Here is a 13,165-nt window from a genome sequence, read left to right as displayed (position 1 = left end):
AAGGTTTAACAGCTAGTTTGGCTAGTTTGGCTAGTTAGCCCCGTTAGCTCTGACTCAACCAGCTGAGCGGCTCCAGGTGGATACAGACTCACCTCAGGTACTTTATCGCTGGTTTTCAGCTGCAGAAACATATTTGAAGCTCAGTGTTGATTTTTTTTATTGAAATGGGACCAAAGTGCCTGTAACAGCAAAGGATTATGGGATATAAAGTTGAAGGATGCAAAGCCTCCATCTGACAGATGCTTTAAAACGGAAGTAAAACCTGATGAAAGTGAATGAAACCTGACAAAAAACACCAAAAATCATTGAAACTTTATTTCAAAGCAACTAAAGGACATGAAGCTCAACAAGTTCATCTGAGCAATCGATTCAACCTGATTTACAAGGACAATCAAAACTTTAAAACACCAAAAACATCAAATATCCATCAAAATATTAATCATTTATTTCTTTAGTTCTGGTTTAATAACTGATCTATAAAACCCAGAAAATCCTTCCTGGAGGATTTCAGATGTTTCCTGGTTTAGAAACCAAATAAATTCTGTTCGACTGGAGAGTCGGGTTCTGGAAAACGCGGTACTAAATAATATCACCATGGTGACCAGAGCAGGTAACCATGGCGACCAGAGCGGGTAACCATGGCGACCATCAAAGCCCCCTGGAGGAGCTGGACGGTCAGAGGAGGTCCCGGCCCCGACACTCCTCCTTCCGGGCCAGGTCCGGGTTCTTGCTCCGGTTCCTCCTCTCCTTGGTTCTGTAGCGGGTTCGGACCTGGAGCAGCTCCTCCTGCAGCCGCAGCTCCTCCTGCGCCGCCACGGCGACCCGAGCTTCGCTCTCCGTCTCCTCGTCCCGCAGGAACAGTCGCCGCAGGTCGGCGCTCGGCTCCTCTGGGTTCCGCCGCCGACGGGTCGCGGCTTTCCGACGGTTCTGTGAGGCCGCCCGGACCCGCCGGACCACGGAGAGCAGGGAGCGGTACAGCTCCTGGCTGGGCCGGTCGCTCCTCAGGAGGGTCTTCAGCTTCCCGCCGCTCCTCATCCTGTGGACCAGCTGGTGGACCAGCGGCCCCTGATACAACCTGGACACAAACAGGACCAAACATCGGTTCCCTCCAGACCGTCTGGCTGGTCCATTAGAGCCTTTTGTTCCCTTTGGATGGAACATTTGGTTCTTTTAATCAGGAAAGAATCGACTGTCTCCTAATAAATGTGCAAAACACTAAAAATGTCTTAATGGGGGAGTTCTGTGTACGTTGTTTTGGAAAAAGGCTGGAACAGAAAATGTGGAAAAGGTGAAGAGCCGTGAACGAACTATACATCGAACCCAAAGCCAGAGCTGAGAGCAGGAGGCTTGGACTGGACCATCTATGGGGAAAATTTCCTGCCATAATCCAAGAGCACATTTTAAGTCTGAGAGCACGACTTCATGTCTTTCTTCTCAAAACTCATAACACTTGTACTCAAAACTTCTCCTCACTCTCAGTCTCTGCTCAGACTCTCTGCTTGCTTACGAAACATGGAACTGACTTTTTGGCAGAGTCGCCTAGCAATCTCTCAGCCAATAGAATGAAAGTGTTGTGCTGGATGCATTTGTTTCCTTCTAGCTGGTCTGCCTGTGTGGCTGCTACTCATCGTAGCAACCTGCACCACCCACTGGATGTAGGGAGAAACTACAACGTTAGCTTTCTGCTCTGTAGTACACTAAACATCCACCAGCAGAGCTACTGGTCGCTAACAGCTACTGATCTTAGGCCGGATTTTGTTCATCCAATCAAACACAACATAGTCACGATATGATGTCCGTCCGTCCGTCACCAAAATAACCTCCAGAAGTTTCCTGAAGCCGTCTCACCTGGAGACGTCCGGTTCTGGCAGAGGGAGGCCCAGCAGCTGGTTCAGACGGATGCTGTCCTTCATACAGACCTGCCACTGGCTGAAGACATGAGACACGTTGACGTCCACTTTCTTTATACCGCTCTTATTCTGAAAAGCTGCAACACAGAACCAGACCTCTTCATGTTTCGTTGCCCACCTGAAGAACAAAAACTCAGAGGCAGAGAGAATGAACTGATTCATGAGGAGACGTAGCATCCAGTCTGGACAGTAAACAGCTCTGGCTTCTTTCTTTCTAAATGTTCAGAAACTGAAGAAAAATTTCTGAATGAGTTGCTTGCATTGTGCATATTTGCCACTGGATGTCACTAGAGATGCGTTGCCTCATCCATTCATCCTGATCCATCTCCCGTTCCGTCTCTCCATCCTGCAGACACGTCTGTACTTCCAGGTCCTGAACCACGCCGGCCCGGTCCTGAAGACACCAGCAGCTGGTCTCCTTTACCCCCACAGACAGGATAGATACCTGAGAGGCAGCTCTGGTATCCATCTGGAGCCAGACCAGCTCTGGAACCAGACCAGCTCTGGAGCCAGACCAGCTCTGAGCCTGACTACCCCAGGAATGTAAAGACGCCCACCCGTCGTTTCTAACATTGGTCAAACCTGGAGACGGTGAGAGATCCTTCTTTAAAGATCTTTGTTCGACTGGCCAGACTCTCCATAAGGCTGAGTCCAACACCAAGGACTGAACCTGCCAGGTCAGCCCATCCTGAGGAAACTTCTCTGGGTTGGAGCCAAAGCCAGACCATCAGGGTTCCTTTGACTTCCTGCTGAACGCATTCTGCAGGGAATGCCAGAGGTCCCCTGTTCACATGTTCTACCTCCGTTTGGATTCACCTGTGGCCAAGTTACCAAAGGAGCAAATGCACCTTCCAGGAATCTGATGGTTCAAACTAATTCAGCAGCTTTACTTAGCAATGCTGCAGAAACTGTGACAATACCTCAAAACCCCAAACCAGCCCTTGCTCTTCCCAGGTACCTTAAACATGTCAGGAGTTTCATCTCAAACAGTTTTAATCATTTACCAGGTCTAGTTCTACTTATGCCCAGCTGCAGTTACCTGTTCCGGACCTCAGAGTGTTGCTCATCCCCAGCAGCAGCGCCCTCTGCAGGTCAGGAGGAGGCTGAGCTTTCTGTAGCCAGTAGCAGCTGACGGCTGCTGGGAGCTGCAACTGAGGCGGCAGGAGGTGCAGAAACTCCTGGGTCACTCCCAGAGCTTCCAGTAGGACGTTCCGACGGTCAGAGAGCGCCACCTGGGTCATCATGCAGGAGAAAGACCATCAGGATGGGGGTCAGTCCCTGAAAGCTGCGCTGAGGGACACTGGGAGACGAGGACATGAAAGACAGGTTTACGGTCTTCAGTTTGAATAAACTCACCTGTGGCAGGGAGTCGAGTCTGAGCCTCTTGCTGGTTCTGGTGAATGTTGGTTTCACTGGGACGGATATCAGCGTGAGACCCTCTCTGTCTATTTCCTCCACTGGAGTGAACTTGTCTTTGCCCAGCAGGAGGCCGTACATCACCTGTCGCAGCGGCCTGGACGTCTGGTTGGCGCTGGGCAGCTCTTGGGTCTCAATGCAAAAACCGAGGCTCATCCTGTGGAGCCGCAGAACGTCCAGGATATTTCCAGAGAGCCGAGCCTGAGTCAGGGGCAGCAGCATCCAGCTGGGGACGAGGCCAGCTTCCTAAAGGAGACAACACTTTCAGCTCAGCGTGTTTCACTGCCATCAGTGTATCTGAACCCTGCTGAGATCTGGACCTGCTAGAGAGATTCTGGACATTTCAGGTCCAGAGTTTGAAGCCTGCATCCCCTTCAGTGAAGACTTAACATGATTCAAGTTCCCTTAAACCTGATAAACTACTGAACGTTTCAATACATGTTTTCAACATCGCTGTCTGACAAGCCGAGCTGCAGTTCTGGTTGCAGGTGTTCTGGAGTAAACGGGTTTATGAACTGGATACAGAGTCCTGGGAAAGTGAGTCCAGGTGGGGAACCAGTTCAGCACTAAGAGCCCAATGAAGATCATCGTCACCGTGAAGAGCCACACAACAATTTCAAGATTAGCTGCTGCTGAAACACCAGACAGGGTTTGTTTTGCCTTTAGGTTTGGTTTGTAGTCTGTTACAGCTCAAAGCTTCTGCTTCACATGATTTCACAATGATTAGACTTGTTGAAATGTAGTAAAAATTCATTCACAGACAGAAAAGGTTTGAGCTCCGTCTACCAAACTGCCGGATGTGGAATCGTCTCATGCAGAACAGTTTTGGAACATGAAGGACTGGCCTGGCTCAGATTAGATCAGGGGTGGGCACTCCTGGTCCTCGAGGGCCGGTGTCCTGCAACTTTTAGATGCATCTCTACTTCAACACACCTGAGTCAAATAATGAGGTCGTTAACAGGACTCTGGAGAACTTGACTGCACTTAGAAGGAGATTCAGCTGTTGGATTCAGGTGTGTTGGACCAGGGAGACATCTAAGAGTTGCAGGACACCGGCCCTCGAGGACCAGGAGTGCCCACCCCTGGATTAGAGGGCCCTGTGGTGACCTCTACCTTTATTTTGGGGTAACAACTCAAGATCACCACTGGCCCCCTTTTGGCCCTCTATAAAAACTTCCTGGATTCACCCCTGCTCCATAGTTTTGACGGGACTTTTAATAAACATGAATGTTCAAGCAGGAAAACAAATTAAATCTCCCTCAAAGGTCAAACACCACAATGACCTTCGTTATTCATTTAGACCAGGGGTGGGCACTCCTGGTCCTCGAGGGCCGCTGTCCTGCAACTTTTAGATGCATCTCTACTTCAACACACCTGAGTCAAATAATGAGGTCGTTAACAGGACTCTGGAGAACTTGACTGCACTTAGGAGGAGATTCAGCTGTTGGATTCAGGTGTGTTGGACCAGGGAGACATCTAAGAGTTGCAGGACACCGGCCCTCGAGGACCAGGATTGCCCACCCCTGATTTAGACTGTCAGGCGAGTTTCTGCTTCTTCCTGATTTCTCAGTCTTGTGTTTTTCAGAATGGCTCCATTTCTCCAGTGACACACAGCATCGATTGATTCATCTGATCAGAACCGATTCGCTTCTTAGCAGCACCAGAACCTGCTGCCCAAACTCTGACATGTGTTCGCTTCTGTCTTAGTAGCAGCAAATACTAAGACATCTATTAAATATTAGACATCTATTAAATATTAGACATCTATTAAAGTCTCTTGCAGTGCTAGCTTAAAATTTCACATCCTGCAGCTCATTACGCTGCTTTTGTCAGTGCTGCCTTCAATGAGTGTGGGAAATTTCAATATCAAAGAGCCACACATGATCCGTGGAAGAGTTGCAGGTTCGCCACCCCTGGACTAGACCACTGATTTAAGTCCAACCCCCCGTTGCCTGTCAGCATTGATGAGGAGACATAGAGGAGGTTGTGACGGACGTCTGGTGTCCACCTGACTGGTCAGCAACATTTGACCTTCAACAAGGGACAGAGCGGTCTACACTTTCTTTGCCAGCTAAAGTCTTCCAGTGTGCTGTGAGACGGCACACTGGAATGTTTTCAAGTCATTTCTGTGGTGAAAGTTCTGCTCTGTTGTCTGCTTGGGTGGCAGAAGCAACTGGACAAGCAGAACCGGTTCAGTGGTCGGTAGGAGTCTGGACCCGGTAGGAACTCAGAAGGCACCGAGCGTCTCGCCCTGAAACCACCTGCCCTTCACTCAGAGTCCGGCCCGCAGAGCGTCCGGCCCGCAGAGCGTCCGGCCCGCAGAGCGTCCGGCCCGCAGAGCGTCCGGTCTGCAGCTCCTTCATCCTCACAGCCATCAGGACTCAGCGGCCGGCTGATTGCACTCTTTGTCCTGGACTTCACATCTGGTCATTTCTAACATATTAAGTTTTTATGTATATTTTTATTATGTTTGAGCTTCTTGGAGAAACTCATTTCCTTGCTGGGATCAAGAAAGCATCTTGAACTGAAATACAGAGTTAGTCACCTGCTCCGGTGCTGCGAACTCAGGCGGCGCTCCATGAAGGAAGAAGCGGCTCAGAGCGCTCCGACCCAGCTGGTACTCCGCCATCCCCAGACGCAGTCTCTGGAGGAGCTCCTGCTTGTCCCCGCTCAGGTCCTCCATCAGGCCCAGCGCTTCCTCCAGCGCCTCCTGAGGCTCCTTGAACCCCCTCAGCCAGCAGAGCAGCCCCTCCAGGCGGCTGCAGGCCTCTCTGCCGGAATCAAACCGAGTCCAGTCGATCCCTCTCAGCTTCACGTAGTCGTTACCTGCCAAGGCGGCGAAGGTCGGCAGGAGCTGGCGCTGGAGTCCGAAGAAGCTGCAGAAGCTGGAGGTGCAGTAGCTCCAGCAGGAGATGGAGCTCAGAGAGCCGCTCTGCCTCACCTCCCGCCACTGGAAGTGGCTGATGGGCAGAAACCCTGCTGGCAGGTCAAAGACCAAGAAGTCGCTGTCGTTGGACAGAACCGGGCAGCGCCATTCTGACGCCAGCGCCGCTATCTCCTGGTCAGCTTCTGCTAAACACTGGGCCACCGGAACCTGCAGCCGGGCCAGCGTCTGTCTGAAGACCAACTCGGCCATTTGGGGGAGGATGCCCATCGTTTTACCGCTGACCGCTGCTTCATGAGCTTTCCGGACCCGGTCCTTGCCCCGCTTTGCTATTGTTTCCAACTTTTTGTCTGTGACATCAGAACCTCCGTCCAGAACCACGTAGGGAGTGATGTCACAGGACCTGAGAGCTGCGATGAAACTCTCAATCAGAGTCTCGTAGGCGGCGTACTCCCCACCGTGGTTCTGATCCAGACCTGAAACAAACCACAGAACAGAGAGATTAGACCGCTGAGCGGTGATGGTTTCATCAAGAGGAGAGCGGAGTCACGTCTGCAGTGTGTGGTGGTGGCAGTATTATGGTCTGGGCTGCTTTGCATCAGTTTGTGACCTTCAGCTGTCTTAGTTCAAAGTACACCAGAACATCCTGATCTGGACGGGTCAGGAAGAACCGAGCAATCCACCATGACCACCGGCACAGGGCCGACCCAAACCTCCTCTACAAGGCCGCTTAGTTTGCTTATGCCTTGGGCCGGCCCTGCACCAGCAAGTATCAGCTGCTGGTGAACCAGGTAGAACCAGGTAGAACCAGGTAGACTGAAGACATGAACACTTTTCTCTGCAGGCTTGAAAACAATTCAGTGAAGAAAAGCTTCAGACGTGATGAAGCAGGAGAAGAATCAGGTTTGAGTTTTGGTAGAAAGATGAAGATGATAGAAACTTCATGTGGATGTGAAGCAAAATCAACCAACAGATGAACGTCGGTCAGAAGAAGCTCACACACACACACACACACACACACACACACACACACACACACACACACACACACACACACACACACACACCCACCCACGCACACCCACACACACACACACCAGTGCAGAGAGAATGTGAGGCAAATATCATCCATTTTTTTGCTTCTCTCATGTTTGGATTCAGATGCACTAATAAAATTTGGTGAACTGCAGTAGAGAAACTAAACGCCTGAACATTCATTTCATTTTTCCATATTTTGCTTCAACGTCTCCATGACGGAGTTAGTGACCGGCTGCAGCGCCCTCTGGTGGCTGCTTTAGCTTCGAGCTTCACAGAGGTCCATTCACTGAAACAAGTCAAGGCTAAAACACTAAAATCATTTCTTAACTTGACATTCTGGACTTTGTTGCGTTTTGTTCTGCGTAACTCTGAGATCTGTTCCAGGTGAGACCTGCTGAGCTCGTTATTTATTTAACTCATCCAGAGACCACAGGCGGCGGCTCTTCGCTTGGTTGCCATGGTAATGTAAGCAGGTAACAGATCACACAAACTGTTTCTGTGGAAATTTTACACAATGACAATAAACTCAGAAGCTGGAACTGATTTTATATGAATGTGACTCTGATTCAATAAAATATTTATGTTTTGATATGCAGAGGAACCGAGGGGCCGGGTGGGACGTGGCCCCCCCCAGGCCCCCAATATCGTCCCACCCAATAAAGACGCAGTAATGAGAGAGGAGCTAAAGGCCTGTTCGATGTGAACAGATTCATTTTTATTTCTTTTGTAGGTCAAACTGCTGAACTGAGTTTAAACCTGAGTCTTATTTTATGAGCTGGTTTTTTTTAATACTTTGGTTGTAGAAAGAGGCAGAATCAGGTCAATTTCCAGTCAACTGATATCAATGTCTTTTTGACCAATAATCAAATGTCTTGACCAATAAAATCTGTCAGGACCTGGTAGCCTGTGTGCTAGCAGAGGATTTATGTGGCTGGTTGTGAGGCAAACCATAAAGTTTAGTGTTCATCCTGGAATGATGCTGATTAAACAGTTTAAGATCATAAACACACACATGATATCTAGTGCAGTTCATTTATTACCAGTTATCGTTATATGAAAAGGTAACCTGATTACTTAATGTTCATCTCTTGTTGAGCTTTGTGGCGTAAAAAACAGGAGAGCAGCAATAAATGTTTTTACTAAATAAAAACCACAAACATAGTAACTTGGAGTAACAGTAAAGTGTTGGTTACTGAAACAAGGGGTTGATGACGTCATCAACTGACTGATGACATCATGGTTTATGACATTTCAGGTTTCCATATGCCCCCCAAAGACGCCCTTGGTTTTGACCTTGTATCGCTGCGGCTCAGGGTTCTGATGGGTTCTGATGTTTCAGAACCCATCAGAACCCAGTAAGGATTTGTCCTCCTGCTGTGAGGATCCTCAGCTGAACTGGACCCTAACTAGTAACTTTTACTCAGAGCAACTTTTAGAAAATAAGAGACTTTTCTGAGTTTGTTTACTACAATGTTCTTTCTGCTTTTACTTGAGTAATAAAGTAAAAGAGTAATAAAGTAAAAGAGTAATAAAGTATTGTTACTGTTACTTGCTTCTGGACCAGGAAACATAAATACCTCCATAAATGAAACAGAACCTTTGCGGATCTGTTCAGAAACAGAAAAGTGATCAGGAGCTTCAGCCTAAAGACGTTTAGAGAATGACCCGAACAGTTCATTAAATGACCCGAACAGTTCATTAAATGACCCGAACAGTTCATTAAATGACCCGAACAGTTCATTAAATGACCCGAACAGCTCAGACAGGTGAGTCTCACCTGAGCTGAAGTACAGCAGGTAGTTGAGGTTGCAGCCGTCGACCAGCAGGCGGCTCCGGCCGAACCGAACCTCCCGGTAAATGTTCCGGTGGTGCTCCAGGAAGGAGGCCAAGCCCTGGACGCCCATCTCCGGTCTGAGCTGCTCGCATGGCGGCCAGCCTTATTATAGCTGCCCGGTTGTGTTTCCTTCAGTTTCACTTTCCTGACATCAAGACAACAGGACCCATAATAAACTCCGAGGTTCCGTCTGGTCGGGATCCAACTTCTCCTGGTTTTGTTATTTATATCATACGACCAAGTTGCTGCTTTCTAAATGATTAGAGCTGATTCTTTAAATTAGAGGAATTAGAAATGACCACACTTTTCAGATTTATATTCATAAAAACGTTTAAAACAATTCATAAGGTTTCGGTTCTGCAGAACTTTGTGTTGGTCTGGTCCAATAAAAGACGCTGGAGCTGGAATGTGGAGCAGTCAGAGGGTGTGAATACTTTTACTGCTGTGGAAAATGAAACCTAAGAGAGACTCTGAGGAGAAATGAAAGCCAGAACCAGCAGTAGAACCAGCTGAGTCCAGAACCGGAAAAGTGAGTTCTGTCCGGTGGTTCCTATGGGTTCTTGCTGCTGGCTCGGAATCACGGAACAGAATCACTTCTGTAACGTTGTAATATCATTATATAACCGTGACCATTTCGTCCAGGTGGGGGCGGTAGTGAGCTCTCAGTGCATTGACGCCACGCTCATTTCCAGGGGTTGGTCCAGTTCCCCTTCATGTTAGAAACAATTCAAATTAAAAGTACTAGAATAGAATAGAATAGAATAGAATAGAATAGAATAGAATAGAATAGAATAGAATAGAATAGAATTGAATAGAATAGAATAGAAATCAACTTTATTGTCATTGCACTGTCACAAGTACAAGCAACAAGATGTAGTTTGCATCTATCCAGCTGTGCTCTACGAGATATAAATATTTATTTACAGATGTACAAGACTATGTATGTATGGACTATAAGGGGTTATAGCAAGAGATATAGATATTGTGTATAAATATAAATATGGGAGCTACATGCACAGATTATACAGAATATACAAGAATGTTAGGGAATGGATTATAGATAAATAATGGCAGATAAAATGTACAGGTTGTATGTGTGTGTGAAGAAAACAGTCCGTGATGTGTGTGTGTGTGTGAGGATAGTCCATGTGTTATTGTTGTATGAGAGGATAGGGGAGTACAGTCCTTATAGTTTATGTTTTATGTCAGGAGGCGTTCAAAAGCGTGACAGCTGTGGGAAAGAAGCTGTTCCGGTGCCTGGTGGTTCTGGTCCGTAGGCTTCTGTAGCGCCTCCCAGAGGGCAGGAGGGAAAAGAGTGTGTGTGCTGGGTGAGTGGAGTCCTTTGTGATTTTCCTGGCCCTTTTCAAACACGGCTTCCTGTAGATGTCCTTGATGGCAGGGAGCGTTGCCCCGGCGATATACTGGGCAGTTTTCACCACCCTCTGCAGCGCCTGCCGGTCGGAGACAGAGCAGTTCCCGTACCAAGCTGTAATACAGTTGGTGAGGATGCTCTCAATGGTGCAGCAGTAGAAGTTCGTGAGGATCTCTGAGGACAGGTGGTTCTTCCTCAGGGTCCTCATGAAGAAGAGGCGCTGATGCGCCTTCTTAATGAGTTTGGAGCAGCTGGTCGTCCAAGTCAGGTCCTCGGAGATGTGGACTCCCAGGAACTTAAAGGTGTCCACACGCTCCACCACTGTCCCCTTAATGTGGATGGGTGAATGTGGGTCAGCGTTCCTCCTGAAGTCCACGATAAGCTCCTTGGTCTTCTCGGTGTTCAGCTGCAGGTTGTTTTTGTCGCACCACTCAGCCAGACGGTCTACCTCCTCCCTGTAAGCGGCCTCGTCATTATCTCTGATGAGGCCGATCACCGTGGTGTCGTCTGCGAACTTGATGATGGCGTTAGAGCCATGGACAGGTCTGCAGTCGTAGGTGAAGAGGGAGTAGAGGAAGGGACTCATCACACAGCCTTGTGGCACTCCGGTGTTTATGATGATGGTGGATGAGAAGTGGTTGTCCAGCCGGACATCTTGAGGTCGACTGGTCAGGAAGTCGAGCAACCAGTTACACATGAGTGGGCTGATGCCGAGGTCTGTGAGTTTGGTAATGAGTTGTGATGGGATGACAGTGTTGAATGCTGAACTAAAATCTAAGAACAGTCTGGCGTAAGTGTTCTTACTGTCCAGGTGAGAAAGAACAGAGTGCAGTGCTATAGAGACTGCATCCTCTGTGCTCCTGTTCTGTCTGTATGCAAATTGGTGGGGGTCTAGTGTGGGGGGGAGACAGGATCTGAGGTGTGCTAGGACCAGCCGCTCCAAGCACTTGGTAATGATGGGGGTAAGGGCTACCGGGCGGTAGTCATTGAGTCTGGTTGGGTTGGGATTCTTGGGGATTGGGACGATGGAGGTAGACTTGAAGCAGGTCAGTACCACAGCGCGGGCCAGGGACAGGTTGAAGATGTCCGTCAGCACTCCTGCCAGCTCCCCAGAGCACGTTCTGAGGACACGTCCAGGTATGCCATCAGGACCCACAGCCTTGTGGGATTTAATCCTGCTCAGAGCCACTCCTATGTCAGTGGGGAGGAAAGTTAGTGGCTGTTGGCCTGGGGTGGTAGCTGCTTTGGTTGCAGTTGTGGTATTCCCTCTCTCAAAACGAGCATAGAAGTTGTTAAGTTCGTTGAGGAAGGAGACATCAGTAGAAGCGGGGGTGGTATTGGGGTTCTTGTAGTCTGTGAGAATCTGAAGGCCTTGCCACATATGTCGGGGGTTGGCGTTAGAAAAATGATCCTCCACCTTCCTTTTGTAGTGGTGTTTGGCCTTCTTGATTCCCTTCTTCAGCTCAGCCCTGGCTGCACTGTAAGTCTGTGCATCCCCTGACCTGAAGGCGATGTTGCGGGCCTTCAGCAGGAGACGAACGTCTCAGTTCATCCAGGGTTTCTGGTTGGGGTACATGGTAATGCGTTTGTAGGTGGTAACACGTTCTATGGTGGTGGAAATATGGTTCAGTACAGATGAGGCGTACTGATCCAAGTCTGTATGGTGGAAAATAGTCCAATCTGTATTCCTGAACCAGTCCTGGAGCACAGCGTCTGAGCCCTCTGGCCACACCTTTACTGTCCTCACGGTAGGTTTCACACGTTGGATGAGTGGTAAGTACCGAGGTGTGAGGAACAGGGAGAGATGGTCTGATTGTCCGATGTTGGGGAGGGGTGTCACATTGTAGGCTCCAGCCAGATTGGAGTAGACATGGTCCAGGGTCTTGTCTCCTCTGGTGTGGCAGGAGACATGTTGGTGGAATCTGGGAAGAACTGTCTTCAAGTTGGAGTGATTGAAATCACCTGCAACAATAAAAGCAGCCTCGGGGTATTTGGTTTGGTGTTTGCTAATAGCCGCATAGAGTTCTTTCATGGCTAGCTTGGCATTAGCATCCGGGGAGATGTACACGGCAGTGAGGATGATCGAGGTGAATTCCCTTGGGAGGTAATCAGGTCTGCATTTGACCATTAAAAACTCCACATTCTGTGAGCAGTGGCTCTCGGTAGTAGCAGAGTCTGTGCACCAAGCTTTGTTAATATAAATGCACAAACCTCCGCCTCTGGTCTTGCCGGAGTCACCTGCTGTCCTGTCGGCTCGGTGTGTGTGATGTCCACTTAGCTGGATAGCATTGTCCGGGCAGCTGTTGTTTAGCCATGTTTCGGTGAAAAACATGACATTTGAGTCCATAATCCGTCTGTCACTCGTGATGGATAGTCATAACTCGTCCATTTTATTAGCCAGAGAACGGACATTGGCGAGGAAAATGCTGGGTAAAGGGAGCCGGTGTGGTGTTAGCTTTAGCCTAGCTCGCACCCCTCCACGCTTACCCCGCCTTTGTTTACGTTCTCGTCGCGGCCTGCGTACACTTCCACCCGGCCGGGAGAAGTGAGCAGCCTCCGGTGTTCTGGAGATCTCTGGGATGAGTCGGAGATCGGAGATCATAGAGTCAAAATTGTAGCTCCAAAGGTCCAGAAGTTCGTGTCTGCTGTAGCGCAGCAACGCTGCAATTCTGAAAAAAAGTCCAGTCATGAATAGATTAAAAACCACTAAA

General features: G+C 48.8%; 1 protein-coding gene across 2 annotated transcripts; it reads right to left on the bottom strand.

Annotated features, from left to right (window-relative positions):
* Window positions 1-300: 300 nt before the first annotated feature.
* On the bottom strand, window positions 301-9,673 carry LOC106700130 (asteroid homolog 1). 2 transcript variants are annotated; one of them, XM_023330258.1, is made up of 7 exons: window positions 9,026-9,673; window positions 5,872-6,686; window positions 3,267-3,572; window positions 2,950-3,142; window positions 1,849-1,987; window positions 1,031-1,075; window positions 301-1,000 (listed from the first exon to the last, which is right to left on the bottom strand). In XM_023330258.1, exons 1-7 carry the CDS (start codon window positions 9,150-9,152, stop codon window positions 676-678), a joined length of 1,950 nt encoding a protein of 649 aa, XP_023186026.1. In that variant the 5' UTR covers window positions 9,153-9,673; the 3' UTR covers window positions 301-675. The 2 variants fall into 2 exon arrangements, with proteins under 2 accessions (XP_023186026.1, XP_014329812.1); XM_014474326.2 differs by having other exon boundaries at window positions 301-1,075; window positions 9,026-9,672.
* Window positions 9,674-13,165: the final 3,492 nt, after the last annotated feature.

This window comes from Xiphophorus maculatus, chromosome 3 (assembly GCF_002775205.1).
Source record: "Xiphophorus maculatus strain JP 163 A chromosome 3, X_maculatus-5.0-male, whole genome shotgun sequence".
In the NCBI taxonomy this organism is placed as follows: Eukaryota; Metazoa; Chordata; class Actinopteri; order Cyprinodontiformes; family Poeciliidae; genus Xiphophorus; species Xiphophorus maculatus.
Note: the sequence above shows the minus strand (reverse complement) of the source record. Positions and strands in the feature narration are given on the sequence as shown.